The sequence below is a fragment of the Anastrepha ludens genome, chromosome 6 (assembly GCF_028408465.1).
Source record: "Anastrepha ludens isolate Willacy chromosome 6, idAnaLude1.1, whole genome shotgun sequence".
Lineage (NCBI taxonomy): Eukaryota > Metazoa > Arthropoda > Insecta > Diptera > Tephritidae > Anastrepha > Anastrepha ludens.
In genome coordinates, this window is record NC_071502.1 from 7,510,521 (window position 1) to 7,533,224 (window position 22,704).

The following is a 22,704-nucleotide window of genomic DNA, read 5'->3' on the forward strand; positions in this document are numbered from 1 at the left end:
TCCCCGTAGTGGTTTTTTAACTCGATCAAACAGAAAAAAATCGCAGGGAGCCATATCAGGTGAACTCGATGACTGTTGGATGGTATTCAGTTCGTTTTTGGGACGGTGCATTAGCATGGTGCAACATCCACGAGTTGTGTTTCCACAAATATTTTCTTTTTTGCCGACGTCTCAAAACGCCCACATAACAGCCTTTATTCACTGTCTGATCTTCTGATAAAAATTAATGGTGTACAATACCATTGTAATCCCTAAAAACCGTGAGCATCGCTTTCTTTTTTGACTGCAAACGATGCGGTTTTTTTTGGCCTTGTGTCATTCGGAGCTCGCCACTCACTGGCCTGATGTCTGGTTGGCGTATCGTGGCGGTTATTTCTGAAACTTTTTCATCAAGGTGGCATTATTCTATTATTCTTCTATTCTACAGTTAAATAGGAGGGCTTCAGGTGTTAAGAAATAATAAGAATTGGGCAAATGTTGATGTGCTTAATCATTTGTTTTTCTCTTTAATAAACTAGTAAGTTAACTGGTTCAATTCTGTTACATAGACTGACAACTGGAGTTTCGTAGGTCAATACTAAAAAAATACATTTTTGCCAACTTCTCACTGATTGTTTTTAAAGCTTATTTTATTAATTTAGTCAAAAGTTTGAAGTAGCAAACCTATGTTTACTTAAAAATATGGAAAGTGAGATGCTTGAGTTGAAGAGTCTAACATCGAAATGCCTCAAATCCTGATCGATTGAGGTTCTCGGCTAGTACATACCTATATTACCAAGCCTTTGACCGGTTAAATTAATATGTGAGTAACACTATGCGATTATTTAGTGGCTACTGAAACCAGACTTTGATAATATTCTCGGAAAGTATAGCTATTCAGTAATAAAACACTCGACAGATATCCAAAAATTAACTAAATTTTGTTTTACAACCTACTAAAGTTTACATGAACTGTGGGAAAGAAAAGAGACGATTGAAATATGAAAAAAACTTGTTGACTCAATGCAACGCCGTTGTACTGCAATACCAAAGAATAAGGGTCATGCAAAAAAATACTAATTTAGATATTAAACCAATCCCCATGTAAAAATAAAAATAAAACCACCATCATTTAAAAGATTTGTCAAAATTTTTCTTACAATTTGTTACACTACTCAGTTTTTGACCGCTCAAAATTCGCTGCAGTTTTTCTATGGAGTTTTAAAGGCTTGTTTCGAAGATTTGGGGCTTTATTGTGAAAAAACGGTACAAAATATTTTATTTGAAGTATTGGCCATCGCTAGCTACAACTTTCGCCCATCTTTCGGGCAATTTCCGGATGCCGTTTCTCCAAAATTCTGGCCGCTGCTTGGCTATCCATGACTCAACCCATATTTTGGTAGCCTCGTACGAGGAGAACCGCTGGTCCGCCAAATCGAGACTCATATGCCGGAACAAATGATAATCGGAGGGAGCTATGTCTGGACTATACGGCGGGTGGGGTAACACTTCCCAGCCAAGCGTTCCAAGGTATTTTTTGACAGGTTGAGGAACATGCGGCCGAGCGTTGTCATGTTGCAAAATAACCTTGTCGTGCCTTTTTACCGTTTCCGGCCGTTTTTCTTTCAATGCCCGGCTTAAACGCATCAATTGCAGTCGGTAACGATCCCCCGTGATTGTTTCGCCCGGTTGGAGCAGCTCAAAATATACGACGCCGACCTGATCCCACCAAATGCAGAGCATGATTTTCTTGCCGTGAATATTCTGCTTGGCCGTCGACGTTGATGAGTGGCCGGGCAAACCCCATGATTTTTTGCGTTTTGGGTTATCGTAGTGGATCCATTTTTCGTCGCCAGTCACCACCCGATGCAAAAAACCCTTCCGATTTTGTCGCTCGATCAGCAATTCGCACGTAAAAAATCGCCGTTCGACGTCGCGCAGCTTCAACTCGTACGGGACCCAATGTCCTTGCTTTTGGATCATTCCCATCGCTTTTAGACGCTTGCAAACGGTTGATTTATCAACGCCCAATGATTCAGCAAGCTCTTCTTGGGTTTGGCACGAGTCCTCGTTTACCAATTCCCCCAATTCCGCGTCCTCGAACTTTTTGGGCTGGCCAAGACGCTCCTTGTCTTCGGTGTGAAAATCACCACTTTTGAATCGTCGAAACCAGTACTCACATGTTGAAATCGACGGAGTATGGTCTGGGTAGGCCTCCTGCAGCAATTCACGGGCTTGGGCTGTATTTTTTTTTCAAATTGAAGCAGAAAAGCAAAGCTTCCCGCAAATTGCGATTCGACGGCACGAAAGTTGACATACTCGGAGCACGAAAACACTGCGTTGTTTATACTTCAGCGAAATGACAGATACTTATAAACAAAGCCTAGGGATGAGGCTTTGTCATGAATATATATTCAGTATTGCCAACGCGATAAAGTGATAAATAGCGCCATCTGTGTGTCACCTTTAAAACTAATTCAACCTCCCAATAAATATAATTTTACCTTACTGAAATAAGATAAACGTTGGATTTTTTTTTTTGGATTTGTTTTGTTTGACATTTGGGCTATAAGAGGGGAAAAACAATTTTTTACAAAAGCGATTACACGCACTTTTTTAACTCATTCCATTTTGAAGATTATTTTATGCAAATGTTGACCGCGACTGCGATTCAAATGGTCCATCCGCTTAGTCCAATTTTAGCAAACTCTTTCCAATGTTTCGGCCGGTATCTCACATATAAATGCTTTAATGTTGTCTTCCAATGCGTTAATTGAAGCAGGCTTGTCTGGATAGACATGAGCTTTAACATAGCCCCACAAAAAATAATCCAAAGGCGTTATATCGCACGATCTGGGTAACCAATTGACAGGTCCCGAAAGTGAAATAAAATGTCCACCGAACTCGCCTCTCAACAAGTCCATTGCTACGCATGCTGCATGTGGCACCGTCTTGCTGAAACCACATGTCATGCAAGTCAAGCTCTTGCATTTTGGACAAAAAAAAGGTGGATATCATTTCACGGTAGCGCTCACCATTCACAGTTACGTTACGATTCGCAGCATCTTTGAAGAAGTACGGTCCAATGATACCTCCAGCCCATAAACCGCACCAAACTGTGACCTTTTCTGGATACATTGGTAGCTCTTGCAATTCTTCTGGTTGATCTTCACTCCAAAATTGACAATTCTGCTTATTTGCGTACCCATGGATGCAAAAATGCGCTTCGTCGCTGAACACAATTTTTTCGATAAAAAAGTGGATCTTCGGCCAACTTTCCATGAGCCGATTCACCAAAAATTCTGCGTTGCGGTAGGTCGATCGGCTTCAATTCTTGCACCAGCTGTATTTTGAAAGGCTTCATACCTAAATCCTCTCGCAAAATTTTCCACGTTGTTGAGTAACATCGATAATTGATGGTCATCATTAACACTGGCCGATACAGCTGCGATATTTTCTTCAGTTCGCACTCTACGTAAGCGTGTTGGTGGTTTGATGTCCAATAATGAAAATTTGGTTCTAAATTAGTCATAGTAGCTCGAATAGCCGCTTCAATGGGTCGATTAAACTGACCATAAAATGGAAGAAGCGCGCGATAAACTTTCTTAACAGAACACGCATTTTTATAATAAAATTCGATGATTTGCAAACGTAGTTCGTTTTTAAGACGATTCATGGTTAAATTATAGACCAAACTGAAGATATTTGATAGTGAAACAAAACACGAAACGTGCGTCAGCTGTTTAAACCAACTGTTTAAAAAAATAATAGATAAAAAATCACTCTTTAGAAAACAAAAAATTAATTCACCTTGTTTTATTCTGTGCTGACAGCTACATGGACACAGCGAAAGAAAAAAACAAATCAGCTGATTTACCAACACCACCTTTAAGAGATTCGCCTTCAATAAAATGCTAACGCTGTCAGAAAAAAAAATTAAAAGTCAAAATAAAATTTTTACAAATCGAGAAAATAGCGCATTATTAGTATTTCTTTATTTTTATTGTACATATTTATTGTATAAAGTATATTTCCTACAAATAATAATAGTAATAATTTCTTTATTTTCATAATTCAATATTTGGGCACAATTTTTGATTTATTTTCTTTTTATTGCCAATTACAAAAACCAACTGAATGTGAAAAGTTGCCTATTACCGACCTAAAATATTAACAATTTCACTCTCTGACTGACCTTATTGTCTTACAAATGCTTTTCTGCAAAAATAGTAGTCGCTGAACCGTATAATAATGTGGAATGCATAGTAATGAAAAATTAACAAAAAAAATATATATCGGCAAAAATTAAATCCACTAAGACTCTCCAGAACTTGAAGTTCATGCTAGTATTTCACAAATAACGTCATCGCGACGACACAATTTCAATGAACCACAAATGGAGTGAAGCAGTAAACGCTCATAAAACCAACATAAAACAAACACACTTAAACTTTTAAATAAGCGGGCAGACAAATAGCTAGTCAACAAGACATACTCACATACACATGCCGCTGAACGTACAGACCAAGTGACTATAAAGCCACAGCAAGCATGAGGAGGGGCGCGAGCGTAGGAAAAAAGAAATGGCTTGTTGAAAGAGTTCGAAGACCACAAGGAACGCGATGGATTATACTCGCAGCAATGAGAATAAAATATAAATAACTTTAGCAGCATAAGATGTATGTATTACAAGTATGTATGTGCCGATGGGCGCTTTCAGATACATACACACGGATAATAAATAGCAACAGCAACAATAGCAGGCTTTTATAGCGCAAAGATATTAAACACCAAAAAAAAAAACACATTAACCAATTGAATTCTAGCAACAGGCCACATCAGTTGCAGCAGCAGCAGTGATAGTTCCAGCCGCAGCATCGCCAGCAGCAGCAGCAACAACAGCAGCAGAAGCAGTGAGGTGGTGCCGCTGTGGGAGGCAAAAAGTAACATAGTGAATACCGCTGACTGCTTACAGAATTCCATTATGTGGGTACTGATGATATGCAGGGTATGATAAAAAAAAAAAAAAAAAAAAAGGGTATGATATGTAGTTTGTGTGTGTGTATGTGTGCGTGTGCATTGCTGTGCCGTGATACTGTTTGGCGTGTGGATTGGAGAACGGCATGTGACCGCCAGATCGATTGCTTCGTTAACTTAGCTCACTTTGCATGACGCTTTTGAGTAGAGATTCAGCAATACCAAACGCGATCAGCACTCGATCACACGGCGGGCTATCACACGCGTATGTCGTTATCAAAAATTATTAAACAAATCATATTGGAAGTTGAGATGAGCAAGAAATTCACCACAAAACAATCTAAAAAGTAAAAAAAAGAACGCAAGAGGAAAAATTAATTATTTTTTTGTGCAAATATACAAACATTTGTATTATTGTTCCTATTTTTATTTTATTTTTAGCTTAGCAGTGATGTGTCTGCATTCACTTATCCGGTTCTGGTGCTCAACTCCAAATGGTGTGAACTAGTATAAATTAAATTTAAGAAATTCGCAAGACGTGTCGCAATAAACGCAGTGAATCAAAACAACAAATCGATCTAAGCGATCAATAAACAAACAAAGCTAAAAAATCCAAACCCAAAAAATTATCTACCATTCCCTCCAGCTGTTTGAATCGTGATCGCAAGCATTGTATCGATGAGTTACTTTTAACACTAAATTGTTAATATTTTTCATTAGCAACATCAAATGGATTTTCGATGGAAATAAAATAATAAAATATGTGAGATAATAAAACATTAAGTGAAAAAACGAAATCATAATACAAGTTTGCACAAATCAACAATTGCGTAAAATTCAACAACAAAATTTTATAGAAAAAAAAAAAAAACATAAAAGAGCAAAATAAGTAAGAGCGAATTAATCGTAGACACTCCTCACCCCCTACAGTGCGCGATTGCAATCTATGGCTCTACAATAAAGTGAAAAGTGTACTAAAAATAAATAGCAGAATCAGCACAAAATAAAGGTGAAGCACAAAGCCGAAAATGGATTGGAAAGAGCAACCGGCCGTTAATGATATCGAGCAATTTCTACGCGGTAAGCCGTTTTGCTTGACTTATTTCACTAATGTTCTCTCATTTTCCCCACTTATTTCCCCACACTATTGTGCGACAAGCTTACCTATGTAAATATTTACTAACATTCCATTGCGATGCAATGGCAATTTTAATAGTTTACTCATTGCTGTTACGTATTGATGGATGGATTGTCTGTATGTGTTATAACGTTTTCACACATATGTGTTAGTTCTACTCAACTAAGAGACGGCCTAAATTTCTATTAATGTTAATGGCTTTGCTTAGTCATGCGGTTCTGAAAACTTTTTCCTTCTCGTAAATGTTAGGCTGCGTTAAAGAAAATGAATTTCCACTTTAATTTTGTCATTTTTTTTTTTTTTTTTTTTTTGTCGGTTTATTTTCTTTCGATAGAATGAGTTCAACAAGGAAACGCAAAGCAAAGCTTGCATAAAATCTGAATAAATAAACGCTTTGGACAGCTGTTCGTTAGCTTTATTTGTGGGACTGTTGATAAATATGTTGTGGAAAATCAATAAAATACTTTTTATTTCTTTCTGTGGCGCACCTAGGGATGAAGTGCCCATTTTTGATATTAAAGTAAATGTCGATAATGTGAAAAATGCCGCTAACATCACAGAAATAAGCGAATTTGACCGGCATTTTAGTAGTTTTAGCATCGCCCAGGAGCTAAAGATCGACCATAAAAAAGTTTTAAACCATTTGCGCAGAAATTTTTCACAAAAATACTGGATTTATTTTTCCCTTAAGGAGTTAAGAGTAGTCAGATGCCCGAAAAAATGATGATTTTCAACCATTTTTTTTTTTTGCTAGTCAATTGCTTTATTTTACAAAATTTAAAACATAGCATTAATAAAGGGTTTTCCAATAAGAGGTGCTATTCCCGTAAAAGATCAATGGTTTCGTTGCTTGTGTGGCACGTAACACCGTCTTGTTGAAAATAGACGTTGTCCAGATCTAGAATACCATCCAATTCCGGCCATAAAAAATCGTGAATCATCTCTCGATAGCGCAATTCATACGCCGTAGCTGTTGCTCCAGCTGCAAAAGTAAGGTACAATGACTCCGCCGGACCATAAACCGCACCAAACAGTCACACGTTGAGGATCGAGAGGCTTTTCAACAATAACTTTTGGATTTTCTGAGCCCCAGATACGACAATTCTGCTTGTTGACGAGGCCACCGAGGTGGAAATGGGCTCAAAATGATTTTTCGATGGAATTTCGAATCATTTTCATGCATTTCAACGACCTAATCAAGACGAGAAATGGACAAACCTGGGGTTTCTTCAACACTTTCGGCTACAACAGCAATATTTTCAACTGTTCTTGAGCGACGTGCACGGGTTTTATTCTTCACATCACTAACCTGTCCCAACAGCTCGAATTTTTTCACCAATTTCTGTATTGCACTTCGACAAGGTGCTTCACGATGACCCAAAAATGTTCGAGTTTTACGAACCGTCTCCGCCAAATTTTCACCATTTTTATAGTGAATTTTAATAATTTCAATGCGTTGTTTAAGCCTGTATCGTTCCATTTTTATTGATGGCGTAGTTTCTACTTGTCAAATATCAAAAAATGACAGCTTCAACAGTGACATCTACCGAAATAGCGGGCTATACAATATAGCACCTGTTATTGGAAAACCCTGAATTTTTGAAAATTCTGACTAGCTCTAACCCCTTAATATAACATAATATTATGTCGCTTAGAATGTTCGACTGCTGTGGCCGAATGATCCAAAACCTCGAGCACGAAACGCCAATGGATAGAAAAAAATTTAAGTTAAGTTATTAAGTTATTTTTTAACTAGAAATAGGAATATTGAAAAATTAAAAATAAGTTTCCTAAATAATCTCTAAAATATACCAGTAGACACTTGTGTGAACTCAGTATTTTGGGTCTGCTTGTCAAGTATTCTAAAAATCAGTTAGTCGTGATTGAAAATTTTTTAAAAATTTTGAAAATTATGAAATCTTGAAAAATTATGAAATCAAGTGAAATTCTATTTATTTAATATACTTATTTCATTTTTATTTTTAATATTTTTCTTTTAATTGGACATGAAACCCCCAAACGATAGAAACAGTTTTTTTTTCTATAGTGGTCACCCCTCGGCAGACAATAGCAAACTTGCGAGTGCATTTCTGCCTTGAGAAAGCTCCTCAGAAAAAACCATAAATATGCAGCAAGTCTCTCTGTAGGTCGTCATACCTAAAACTGTAGGTTTCACTTTTTTTGGAACACCATCAAATCGGCTGTAAGCGCCAGTACAACTCACCTTTGTATTTTTGGAAAGCAAGGAATGACTTTCTCATATAGAGATTTATGTTTCTCATTAGCGAGGATCTAAGTATTAAAACTGCGGAAAATAGCAATTTAACTCATCTATAGAGTTTGGTTATCTTTCTGCCTAGGGAAGAGTGGAACACTAACCCAACATGGATAAATGATGACTCACAAAAATGATACACAGATGGTTCCAAAACGCCCCACGGAGTAGGAGCAGGAATAGTGGGGCCGAGTGCACACAAATCCCTAACACTAAATACATATACCACAATTTTCCGTGCGGAGGAAACAGTGCAAATCATATCCAAAAGACGGTTCGAGAAAGTAAAAATGAAAATACTTTCGGACAGCCAATCGGTTCTCAAAGCCTTGAATAGCTTCACATTCAAGTTGAAAGTCCTAATAGAGTGTAACAATGCACTCAACAAACTGGCCACTTATAGGCAGGTCTCCCTGATTTCGGTACCTGAGGATATGAGGAACACGAAGGAAACGAGAAGGCAGACTTTTATGCCAAAAAAGGGGCAGAAGGGCTATTTATCGGAATAAATAATATAAAACAGGAAACCAAAAATCGGATCCAAACAAAAATCAGGGAACACTGGAACGGCACAAGCGGTCTTAATCACTCCAAAAAGTTGTTGAACTTCAATGCCAACAGAGCAAAATCTGCTCTAACCCTAGATAAAAAGCGCCTCAGATTACTCTGTGGAGCACTTACAGGTCACTTGCAGGTTCTGCTGTGATGAAGCGAAGTCTATAGAACACTTAATAACCAACTGTGAGGCATTAGATCACAGGAGACACACAGAATCCTGGGCTCGTACCTACTAGAGGAGGAACATCTACAATTGCTCCCTGCTAAGGAGCTGGTTCGATTCCTCGGTATACTAAATAATTATAATTAAGTAATTAGGGGCGCACAATAGATCAATCTGGTCGCAGTGGATAAAGGCCTTAGCCTAACCCATACAACCATTACCATTACCATAGAGTTTGGCGTGAGCTGTAGTAGAGTCAATGGAGCCTAACTACCATTCAATTGGTGTCGCGTTCGTTACTGGTCAAGGCCATGAAACATTAAACGTCAAGCTTAGGTCACAAACAAATTACAGCTGAAGTTAAGTCACGAATCCAGTTGAAATACCTTTCAACCCAGCCAGCTTTTAACACCCATGGATAGCAGCTGCATTTGAATGCCTGCACAAATAAAATAAAGGGTGGTTAAGATTCAAAGGCCGGTGTTGATTTTGAACAAAATACAACTTTTTTAGGAAATTATTGTTATTTCTCTTTATTATGATAATACTGGTATAGCTCAATTACGTGTGGAACAAAATATCGGCCAAATGGCGGCCGCGAACTCGGCGGCACACCTCCATCCGATGGTCCAAATTTTCGATGACGCTGAGGCATAATTGAGGTTCTATGCCGTTAATGTGCCGAATTATCTCATCCCTTAGCTCTTGAATTGTTGCTGGCTTATCGACGTACACCTTTTCTTTCAAATAACCCCAAAGAAAGAAGTCCAACGGTGTAAAATCACATGATCTTGGTGGCCAATTGGCATCGCCGCAACGTGAGATTATTCGGGCATCAAATTTTTCCCACAAAAGAGCCATTTTTTCGTTAGCTGTGTGACAAGTGGCACCGTCCTGTTGAAACCACTGATCGTCACATCCATATCTTCGAATTCGGGCCATAAAAAGTTCGTTATCATCTCACGATAGCGAACACTATTCGCAGTAACTGCCTGACCGGCCTCATTTTGGAAAAAAATACGGCCAATTATGCCGCCGGCCCATAAACCGCACCAAACAGTCACTCTTTGTGGGTGCATTGATTTTTCGGCAATCACTCTTGGATTATCATTCGCCCAAATGTGGCAATTCTGCTTATTGACGAATCCCCTGAGGTGAAAATGTGCCTCATCACTGAAGATGATTTTATTCGATTTGCATTTTGATTTGAACGCCCGTTTTCATAATAAGTCTGTAAAACTTTAACGCGTTGCTCGATTGTGTATCTTTCCTTAGTTCAAATTGAGTTAGTCTGAAATTGAAAAGTGTCAAATGAAATGCAGAAAAAAAATTTACGTTTAGGTGTGGTTCACATTCAACATCGGCCCTTGAAATTTAGCCACCCTTTATTTGAAATAACTCTAACAACCCACTTACGATAAAATACATATTTTACTTATTGAAAAAGCCATGAAGCCATGGAAAAATGGTGGCACAATTATTGCGGCTGAAAATTGGAGCGCAGGCTTCTAAATTTGGGAGCATAAAGTTGTGGACTCTTAAATACTTTGATACTTCATGGAGAAGAAGTCTCTTCTATGCAGTGGATGAACTTTTCAAAAAATTATACACGTTTTGTTCCAAGGCGCATTCATTAAAGATGGTGGCACTAGACCAACAACAATGTTTTGTACGTTTGATTGTCAAAGCGAAGTATTGGCAAAGTAGAAAACAAAGAATGAATTCGCCTTGTTTCATTTCGGGGCTGACAGCCACATGGACACGGCGAAAGAAAAAAAAACAAGTCAACTGATTTACCGATACTACCTTGAATAGATTCACCTGGTTTTGTTCATATTTTATAAAAACTCTGGGGAAAAGCGAAGCAAAAAAATTTTTATATTATTTTTTTTTGTTCGTGTACGGCTGAAATTATTTCCATAGCTACCATTATCACAATGGAAGTTTTCAAAAACAAAAACAACAAAAAATATTGCTTTCTTAAAAACCTAAAAATCCCCCACTTGTATGAGCGTTGTTTCGAAGCAATAATTCGAGTAAGAAGTCAATGCTTCTGAGCTCATTCGTTTCGCAATTATAAAAAGAAATATAGCACAGAATCGCATTACAGCGGACGCTTGCAACTAATTGCTTGCCAACCTACTTCTGGCAAGAAAAGACTTTCTATCACAATTCGCACAGTTTGAAGTGTCTTGAAAGTGATGGAGCTGACTAACTCTCTTGGACGTACACTTAATTACATATAAAGCAAACATTTATTTCTAATACCTAAAATTTAAATAGCACTAACCACACCTCTTCGGCATCAACTAAATTAATACCACACCGCCAAGCCCTGCCCACAAAAGTTTCTCAAAGAATTGTTTACGCATTCAACTTTTTCTTCTAACAACTCGCACCAACTACGAGTACATACTTACTTAGATCACTGTATTAGCTTACTTTGACTTGACTCACTTAACCGCCATCAGTGGTCTAGCACCTCAGCTTTGTTAATTTTTTTCTTCTTGGTTTAGTAATAGTGGTAATATCATACAAGTACCGGGTGTCCCACTACGGCAACTTATTTTGAGCTTAACCACATTTTTTGTGCCGAGCATTCAATTTTGTTATTTAGCAGCTGGCCTGTGCGGATATTAAGCTTAAGTTGTGGAATATTACACGAATGCACAAGGCATGGGTGTTTTGAAAATTTACAACCGAAGTGGAGGGAGACTTGCAGAAACGGTTTGAAACCGAACCTCGCCGTTGTACAATAATCCAGTAAATCGAGAAATTTAAAGCGCGCCTAGGAGAGAACTGTTTGCATTCGGATATTTCATGCATTGTTGAGTGTATTGACTAAAATCCTTTTATCTCGATCCCCTTAGTACTACTTGGGTTTAGGGGAGTTTCAATTAAAACATCGCATCATTTGCTTGCTTACAGACATCACGATTCCATGAAAATATTTTTTCTAATAAGGCACATTACGAGCTTTGTGCACAGGCGGACATCGCAGGGTGGTATCCTTTCGCCGCTGCTTTGGCTAGTTGCTATTGACGAAGTTCTGACAACGTAAATAAGAGTGGGGTTAAGGCAGCAGCGTACGCCGATGACGTGGTCCTAATGGTATCGGGACCGAACAACATCCCTCAGTCATAGCTAAGATTTTTGAAAGGTTATTGGCTGTACTCAGTCGCAAGGCTGCCAGTTGCGGCCTCAGAATCAACTCCGACAAACAGCACCTAGTGCTATTTACCACAAAATATAAGCCTCCACACTTTCGATTTCCCAAATTGAATAGCCACCTTCTCCCGCTGTTGTCGGAAGTTAGTAATCTTGGAGCCGCACTAGACTCATATTGAAAATCGGTCATTCTTTGGATGTACAACGTCTTTACGATGCAGGCAGGCATGCAGAATGCTTAGGAAACGCAGGAGCTAGGGAGATATCTACATTTTGGTGCAGGGCCAAATCGGTCAACTCCTTTAAGGAGGAGACAAAATCTTTTGGGTGTGCAGATAACATTTCACTGATCTGGGTTCCAGGACATAGGAACATAGAGGGAAATAAAATTGATAATGAGCTTGCCAGGAAGGCGTCAAACAAATTGGTCTCAGAGGTTTCGCACCCGGTCATCGGCATTCCCTGACTGTTGCTGAAGAAGAATTGCACAACGTTTCTCAGAATTTCTCAGAAAAGCGCAGAACTGATGGTGCTCCATTTATTCCTTTGAATTGTTGCATTCGGTTGCTGGAAATTCAAGAGTGATAACTCAACGTCCCAATTGAACTGTTTTTTTTTGCAAGTGCGATGCTTTCTGACACATTGTATTTGCGTCTGAATTGGCTGCCTTTGCTTTTTTAGTGGTCACAGAAACTATTCTATTTGACGCAGTAAGTTTTTTCTATGTAGGCTTTTGAGAAAATAAAACTATTCAAGAAAAATTTCTAAGGCGAAATACGACCTACTATCGTTGAAATTCAAGTTGCATTATAACAACATTTCCTCGATTTTTTTTTTAATTTTTTGATAGTCTATACCTTAAAAAAATTTTAATAAAGATTTATAATAAAATTTTAAATATTTATAATAATTAAAAGCTTCAAGTGCATTTTTTCAAAGCAAAATTTTTCACATTCACAGCGCTTCTAACTTGAAAGCAAATGATCCGATCGACCTGAGCCTTTTAACTTATTTGGTATTTCTTTTTCCACACAATGAAACTCCAGTTTTTAATAGCAAAAAAATGTGAAATTGGCTTGGAAAAAACCGCCAAATTTTCAAACGTAATAGAGACTCGAGCGATGATGCATAAATCACTTAAAATTTGTTATCTTAATTCAAAATATTTGCCTAATACATATATGCCTACGATGGCGTGCACTTAATTAGCAACGCGACAGACTACATTTCTTTTTTTTTTTAATTTTCAATCATTCTAACACTAACCACCGAAAAGACTACTGCATTTGGAAGTATGGTACCATCCACTCTATTAAATAATGTTACCTTTGACAATGTGATTAAAGTATACAATTATATGAAATGTATTAATATATCAGACCATATTTAAATTGTACAGTTAGAAATAAGTCATTTTGTAATCGTCATTTTGTAATCGTCATTCAGCATTTGCTCTTGGAATGCATACATCTGTGTTTCCAGCGGAGGTGTATGCAGTTCAAGAAGCGATAAACTTTGTTGTGGAATACCGACAGCCCCCCGACCACATCAGGGATAGTCGAGTCCTGTAAATCCAAGCTGAACTATGTGGGTAGACATGTCAGACTGATGCTAACATGAGTCCCGGGACACGTAAGTATCGCGGGTAACAAGATCTCTGACTCCTTAGCTAAGATGGGCTCTGAGGCCAACTTCTTTGGCCCAGAGCCCGTTTTGCCACTCCCTTCTGCGGCCATCAAAGCCACGGTTAGCAAATGGGTTACTACAACCCACAAGCGAGCTTGACAGGCTGAGAGAGGGTGCAGATGTACTAAACTGATGTTACCTGTCATGTCCGATCGACTGCCGCAAACCCTCCTGTTATTAAGCAGAAGGAAGTGCAGACAACTGGTTGGACTGATGACGGGCCACTTTCTGTGGGCGAAGCACATGGAAAGGGTGGGCATCTCAGACAGTGTACTCTGCCCAGCTTGTGAAGAGGAGGATGAGACGGCGTCTGCCCCGCCTTCGCTTGAATCAGTCTTGAGGTCTTTGGCACTGATGTGTTAAGAAGCGACCACCTTGGCTCCTTGGCACCACAAGATCTACTCAGATTTCTTCGGAAATCGGGTAGATTTAAATTAGAAGGGGATCCAAGAGTAGTACAATGGACTTACTTAATGTCTGAGTGCTGCACTTGCTAGTTGTCCCGACAAAAAAAAAATAAAAAGTTAGGGTTATATTGTATATATTCCCTATAAATACTAATAACAATAATAATAATAATAATCAAAATATTTACGCTTTTCAAAAAAAAAAAATGTATTTTCCAAATTTCAAAACCGACAATCATAGTGGGACACCCTTTAGATAGTTAACTTTTTGTTAACGTATTTTCATCTGGTTTGCCACAATGCCTCGATTTGTAACAACATTTGCGGTTTTTGTCTGCTGCGCATTATTGTTGTTGTTGATTTTTTATTTGCCATTTTTTATTTCTTATTTCATTCGCGCATTTCATTTTTGTGGCTGCCAATGTAGCATTTTTGCGTTATGCATTGTCTTTGGTCTGAGGTTAATAGTACTCTGTGTATATGAGCTGTTAGCATTTTTTTTATTTAGTTTTCATTATTTTTTGCTTTTTCATAATTTTTCAGTTTTTCTTTTGTTAAATGCTGTTACCGTTATTCTGCCGGCTTTTACTTTTCATGTCGCAACATCAACACATTCGCACTACTTATGAATTCATCATCGCTTAACAGTCAGAAGGTTTTTTACACTTGTTTTTTGTAAGTCATTTAAGTTTCAGGGCAAAACCGGTGACTGAGTGGTTCATGACTCCAGTCAGCATACTTACAAACGTTTGTACAGTTAATTAGTTGCACAGCTCTAGGGCCTCATTAACTCTTTCACTTGGCTTTGATTAAGCTATGTTTTCATTAGACGCACACAAACAACTACATACATACACACATACATACATACAAACATTAAAAAGAAAAGTTTTACAAGTTTAAGCAACCAAAACACTCGAATTTTCTTGTATTTTAGAAACCAAAAAAAAATTGCTGCTCCGCTCTCTTCATCTTTCTGCATTCACAATTTCATTTTATTTTTTAATAGCGGAAATTTTGTATAATTACACATACCTGTCTATGTGTTAAAGGAGTGTTTGTTGACATTATTTTCATTAAAGGGTTAATCAAATTGGTGTTTATGGTGCCAGTAACCCGAGACCAAGGTGATGAGCTATTTAAAAACTCATTACATCATTAGGTGGTGCAACTCGTTTTTATTTCGGCTTACAATTTTGGTTGCAATTATTTTGTCGACTAGGCACTCGCATACGGGTACGAGTATATGCTTTGGGTGGCATTCGGAGCCAAAAAAGTGTGCCGCGTTCAACACTGATAGGTGTAGGCCGAACTTCTCCTCCAGTTTGCTGTGCGCTCATTAAAGTTTGCTCTCAAATAGAAGCCTTTCCGAATAGCAGAAGGTTTTTAGGAGTAGCTTTTCGTGATAAAAATTTGCTTCTTAGAAAGGTTTACCCAAGCATCTAGCCTAAGGCTTGCTTTTGCGTTTCTGCTTAGCCACAATCGCATTCTGCATAAATTTTGGCCCTGACTGAGTAGTCCAACACTTTATGTAGCGACGCCAAATGAACCATCAAACACTTTAATTTTCATTTATTTGGTATCGATGAGAGTCGCGAGATGTGCTGTGCGATATTGGACCTCTTATGAGTTTCGACAATTAAACAGATGCAGACTCGCTATCAAAAGGAAAAAGCAAATTGTTAGCAAATATTAGCGCGATTTTTGAGACCACTTGAAACTTGCACTTCATTTTCTTTTTCCTTTTTATTCCAGCTATACGGCGACCAGCGTAGCCGAATGGGTTGGTGCGTGACTACCATTCGGAATTCAGAGAGAGAACGCAAGTTCGAATCTGGGTGAAAAACTAAAATGAAGAAAAAGTGTTTTCTAATTTGTGGAACAACATCAAGACGCACACCACAAATAGGAGAAGTTCGGCCAAACACCCAAAGAATGGTGTACGCGCCAATTATATATTCCTTTTTCTTTCTCTTCCTCCCACAATACACGATCCCTTATGTGTCTAAGTATGTATCTAATTCAACCTACTTTTTGTAGACATAGCAGGCGTTTAAAGAGCGAAGTTCAGAGAACGGCTTAAGCCAGTATCTCGCTCCTTGAATCTGCTATACATATCACATTGATCAAAACTTCCCGGAACAACCGCCAGTTGACATTCTGCTTTCTTTTGTTAGGTTGCCACATCTGTGATTAACATTTCTACCAAAGTTTTATCGTTATTGCGTGACATTTGTAAAAGCCACTTGTAAAGTTACCCCGTCTTGAGCAAATCTACTTCTGTTTACAGTTTTAGAAATTAGTTTTAAATTGCAACAACGAGATTGTATTAAATTTTTCGTGGATTCAATGGCACGAAATTCTTAGAAATGTTGGGAAACTGTTTCAGTAATGATACTCTAACGGAAACAGCGATTTTTGAGAGGCAAGAACGCTTCAGAAGAGATCGACGACGCGTGGATGACGAACGTAGTGGCAGACCATGGGCATCGAAATTTAATAAAAAGATCAATAAAGTGAAAGAAAATTTGATCAATAACCAGAAGTTAACCATCAGGAGCTGACAGAGGGCTTGAATATTGCTTATGGATACATCCAGGACATTTTATTTAATTGTTTCGGTTTGCGCCATGTTGCTGCAAAGTTGGCCCCAATGAACCTGAATTTCATGCAAACAAGGAACCGTGTTGATATCGCCAGAGATATGATTTCTGAGGCTGAATCCGAACCAACATCGTTTTCTGTAAAGAAGGCGATACTCACGGTTTTTATGGATATCAACAGAATTGTACACCACGAATTTTTACCAGAAGGTCAGACAGTTACTTATTTGGGAATTATGAGACGTTTACGTCAAGCAATTCGCCAAAAAAAAGAGAGGATTTGTGGGGAAACAACACGTGGTACAGTGCCATCATTATCCATGAATTTTTGACCACAAATGAAACGAAAACCATCTAGCAGACATCCATATAGGTAATAGAACAGATACGACAGGCTATACCAAAAATAATGTTCCAGAAATATTATATATCGAGGGTTGAATTAAACGCTGGCATAAATGCGTTGTAATTGAGAAATGGACTTACGAGTATATGTACGTTGAACAAAGATCGAAGATCTTCCAATGGCGTCGGATATATGATATTTTTGTATACTTCTTCAAATTCATCCGCCATCCATCCAATTTTGTGTTTGAATAACTTTTTTATTAAATAAAAAAATGAATTTGATGATGGAAATATTCATTTTGACCTTTACGCGCTTTATTGTTTGTCTGCAGCTGTCTAGTTCTCAAGTGTCAAATATCATCGCCATACGACGCCACCTTGTTTTAGCAATTCACAGTAGCAAATTATGAGTTTTCATCAACAAAACATTATATTTTTTTCTTGTAAAAAACAGTGCTAGGCTACACTTAAAAGTTCATTATTCTCCACCTAAAAACAGATGCTCATAAATTTCGATAGGAACAACGCTCTCAGAAATTCAGAATTTAGGTTAGGCTGCCCCCTGGAAATTGCATCGCAGATGAGCTGCCAAGGAAAGGAACTGATCTTAAATCAGTCAACTCTGTCCAGTATGTGGCATCGCTTTATTCTCTGGGTCATCTCGGGGTACATCGCACTGACCAACACTAAATGGACGATAGAGCCTACTTGTGAAGTAACTAGACAGATATATATGGTCTGGAAGGAATGGACTCAGAACTTGGTCTCTCATCAATCCAGACCGACCTTCCATTAGTGCAGTAGTGGGTATCATTACTTAATGGGAACACATGGAGAACGTATGGGGATTCTCTCTAATGACGAGGAGGAGGTGGAGGACGTTCAACACTTACTCTGTCACTATCCCGGTCTTTCTATAACGCGACTTACTTACTTAACTGGCAACTACAATCGATGGTCGGTCTTGGGCGCTACCAAATTGTTGCGCCAATCGTCTCTGCATAGCCCGCGTTGGTGCCAGTTAGAAACACCTATGCCGGTGAGAACGTTTTCGACTTGATCTGTCCAACGTAGATAAGGACGTCCTTTTTTGCGAGTTCCACCAGAGCATTTCGAGAATAGCAGCTTCTTTGCTGGAACGTTATTGTCCATTCGCTCAACGTGGCCTAGTCAGCGCAGCTGCTGAATTTTGCTGCGCTCCATTACGTCGATGTCGGCGTACAGGTCGTACAGCTCGTGGCTCCATCATCTTACTCGATATGCATCATTCACGCAACAAATCGGACAATAGATTTTGTGAAGAATTTTTCTCTCGAATGCTCCTAATAACCGGCCATCGGTGTTCGTCAATGTCCAGGACTTAGCGCCATACAACAAGAGCGGGAGGGTGAGTGATTGATAGAGCTTTTTGTCGTGCATCGAGAGAGGGCCATGCTTTTCAATGCCTACCCAGCCCAAAGTAGCACCCGCTGGCAAGAGTTATTCTTCGCTAGATATCTTGGTTGACGTTATTGTTGGTGCTAATGCTGGATCCTAGGTAGACAAAGTCCTTGACTACGCCGAACTCGCAGTTGTCAACCGCAACCTGCTGTCCAATACGCGTGGACTTTTGGTGGGTCTATAACGTGACATCGGTGTCTAAACTTCTACTTCCTTGATGGTGTGGCAGACTAGGCTGTTCGCATGCATCCACAATATTTCATCGTTTACTAAAGAGACGAAGTGATTTCACCAGCCCGAACTAGTGCTATCACAATGTGTCTCCAAGACTAAGTGGATTCCTCTACATCCTCATGGAGAGCGGCAACCACCGTAACCTAACCAAACCTAGGCTGCTCTTTAATCAAGAGTTCACTCGAATTTTTCATTACCTGTGCTTGCATATCCTTACATCATCTCTATTTTTTTTGCTAATCCAATAAGTTACTTCAAAAAGCAAAGCCTAAGAAGTAGTCTACCCGAAATCTAATGCTCATTCCTCGAAATGTGAGGCATTCACAAAGAAGTAGTCAATGAGCTCTACCTTTTTCTCATATCTACAGCATCTAGAGAAATCATTGGGCCTAGCTCCGAACCTGATGCCTATACGGCAATAAATCTAGTGCACCGTGAAAAGCCGTATGTTCGGTTTAAATAGTTCAGCAAGCACAGTCTTCTTCCTTCGTCGCACCATTCGCGAAGTGTACGTGTAGTTCTCAAGTGTCCAATATCTCAAGTGTCCCTATATCGTCCAAATTGCTCCACCTTTTGTTAGTGGCTATTCAACCCTTCTTCTCTTCTACTTGTGAGAGCAAAAATCTTCGGAATATAATATAATAAACACTTTTCCTGCATATCGCTGAAATTTATCGTTTCATGGCTTTGAGCTAATAATTATTTTATCCATTAAATAACTGGAAACTGTTTGAAAAGCTTGTTTTGAAATATAACCCATATAAAATATTACAGCAATCCAAGCATACGAATATTTTTCTTCAGCGCCAATTTTTCTTTTCTGCAATAATTTACATGCCTGTGTAAATACAACGGTATTGTAATCACAATTTTTTATTTCCAACAATTTTAGATGTACGCGAACATTTTAGAGCCTCACTGGAGACTTCCGAATATGAGAACACGTCAAATATGTTTCATGCCACCGAGGCGGAGTCAACCCTAAATCTTTTGTTACGCTGCGAACTACTCTTGGCGAACTATTCGAAGGAAGATGCAAGTAAAACAACAACACCGCTCAATAACAATCAATTTATTGTCAACGGAAAAGTGAAGTCAAACGAAGTCAATGAAGGCATCAATGGCGGCAATGGGGTCAACGGCCTGCCAATGCAAACGAGGACAAGTGATGTGGGCACTCAATGCAATAATGCAACAAAGAACGTATCTAAGCAGACACAACAGCAGCATGAAGACGCCTCTTATTTGGACATGAGCGGAGGCGGCAAAACTTGTGGCAAAAAATGTAAGTAAACGCTTGACCTCTGCCCACAATGCTTACAGCATGTAACCGCATGTATGTATGTATGTGTGCGTATATAAATGATTGTCATGAGTTAATTAAAGTCAAATAGCTTTCAATTAATATTTAATTCTACCCATTTTGCTTTTGTATTCCTACATTTAGCGTCCAGTTGGTATGGTGACTGGAATAATGAGACGAAAAGCGATAAAACTTTCCGGTGCTCGGCACGACTTAGCAACAAAACCAACAGCCTAGCGTACAGTGATGATGATTTCGATGACGACGAAGATAATGAGGACGATAGCGAGGGCGATGAGAATGACAATGGCTCCCAAAATTACGATATTTGCCAAGTGTCAAGCCACGATAGAGATGAGACACAGAAGGCCATAACACCCGAACTCGAGCCGATGCAAGCGGTGGATTGTCCCTATATGGATTTGCCGGCTGGTCACCTCTCCATCGAGCATGCCACCAAATATGGGCAGCTGCAACGTGTCGAAAAACGTTTATTCTTCGATCAGTGTAAAAAGTATTACTGTGGTGTGCTCAACGATTGGCTGCTGTGCTATGCCGATGGGCCTACTGCAGCACACCCAACGGTTACATTGTATTTAAAGCACAGTGGCATCGAAATCGAGCACTACGGCGAGGGCAAACGACGTGAAGTGTGCTTCCAGATCACCACTGCCGATCCCAACAAGAAATTCCTTTTCCAAGCCAATAGCGAGGTAGATGCCAAAGAATGGATCATCGCAGTAGAAGCGGCTATACGTGGTGACACATCACCCGCTAGCAACATGAAGAGCAGCGCTAGAAAACTGCCAACACCGCCCATTGTCAAGAAGATGACATTCATGGGTCACATGAGTCACGCGCCAATTCATGACTGCATATACGAAGAACCCTCACCGCTCTTTCAAACAGACAAACCACACAACAGACCAGCTAATTTGCCAATGAAGAAGGAAGCATTCTCCTCGCTTGATATGGCCAACTGCTTTGAATACGACGTGCCGAAGTGTCCACCCCAGCCAATCAAAACGGTCAGCATTAATCACACCGAAGCGGAAACCGCAGAGCTATTAAATTTAAGTGAGCACAGCGCACTTAGCGCCGAGAAAATCGAGTTCCAATCCATTGTGAAGGATGTGCACAGCAAGTTGTCTAGTCAGCTGTCGGCCTGCCCAACGCCGGAACGCTTAAAAAAGGCCGCTAAAAAGACTTACTCCGGCAGCAGCGCTAGCGATGTAGAAGCTGTGGCGCTAACACCCACCTCTCCGGCTACGTTGAAGGAGCACAAGAAGCAACGTAAATCGACCACGCCAAATGGCAGTCCACAAAAGAGCAACAATAGTGGCATTAACAATCAAAACAACGCGAACACCAACACCAACACCACCAACAACAATAATGCGTGTGGCAACGAGCGTACAGCGGTTAAAAGTTGGTTTTTTAATCGGCTGAATAAGACAACCTCGTCGGGTCGCAGTACCAGCTCATCGAACTCCAATTCATCGTCGCCAGCCAAATGCAAACAAAGCGAAAAGGAAAATCTACTTCAGAGCCTCGAACTGAATGACATGATCGATGGTAGTGGCGGCAGTGATTCTCTAAACAACACTGGCAGCAATCCCGCTTCACCAATACTAAAGAATCCATCGTCGGGCGTTAGTGCGGGCGTCGACAGCACCATGAAGAGTAAGGTCGATCTGATAATCAAAGAGTTCGAGACAAGTGCGCACATGGGCATACTCACCATGGAAACATTGGCGGGCAGTGCGGTGGCTTCGCTCAGTTCCTTCTGCGACAATGACTGCAATAATTATGAGCCTATTATGACTGTCACAACACCGCCCAACAGTTTTTTGAAGAAAATTTAATTGGCGGCAGGCGGCCACAGCAAGTTGGTGTGAACAAAGTAAGAACAAGGCTGGATGGTGCATGGCGTGATAGGCACTCGAATGATTTCTATTATTAATTTTCTAACTCGATAATATTTGGTTAGAGTAGCGCACTTGTAAAATCCCAGTCAAGCGCGTGAACAATAAGAGTATTCATTATTTTTATTAAAGAACTGTTCTTTGGAATAAACTATTTTTGTTAGTATTAAATTATAAAGTACTGTTTTTATATCGACGAAGCAGAGGTTTGTATAAAAAAATTGAGCTCTTGTGAGGAAGAAATTCAACCAGCATCAACCTTCACACAATTTTAACAAAAGTGATGGCCAAGCTCTTCTCCAACTTGTGGCGTGTGTCTTACTTTCTTCGCCCTATTTCAGGCCGAATAGCAAACTTTGGGGAAAACTCTTTTGTGTGAGAAATACCGTCGCAAATTCTTCTCTTCTGCTTCATATCCCATGGATGAACAAGTCGGTAAGGTAAGCTTAAACACCTTTTGCCAAGCTTTCGCCCAACATGGAGTAGTACATCAACCCTCC

General features: G+C 39.4%; 1 protein-coding gene across 5 annotated transcripts in view; it reads left to right on the top strand.

Annotated features, from left to right (window-relative positions):
* LOC128866874 (uncharacterized) overlaps window positions 1-22,358 on the top strand; it is a 44,800-nt gene extending 22,442 nt beyond the window's left edge. The window contains exons 2-5 of one of the 5 annotated variants that reach the window (XM_054107909.1): window positions 5,398-5,453; window positions 5,677-6,036; window positions 19,869-20,261; window positions 20,424-22,358. In XM_054107909.1, coding sequence (XP_053963884.1) covers window positions 5,985-6,036; window positions 19,869-20,261; window positions 20,424-22,144 — 2,166 coding nt within the window. In that variant the 5' untranslated portion in view covers window positions 5,398-5,453; window positions 5,677-5,984 and the 3' untranslated portion in view covers window positions 22,145-22,358. Of the gene's footprint in view, window positions 1-4,096; window positions 4,966-5,028; window positions 5,304-5,397; window positions 6,037-19,868; window positions 20,262-20,423 lie in introns of those variants that run through there. The other 4 variants (XM_054107908.1, XM_054107907.1, XM_054107906.1 and 1 more) reach the window with 4 other exon arrangements.
* The last annotated feature ends 346 nt before the right edge of the window (window positions 22,359-22,704 follow it).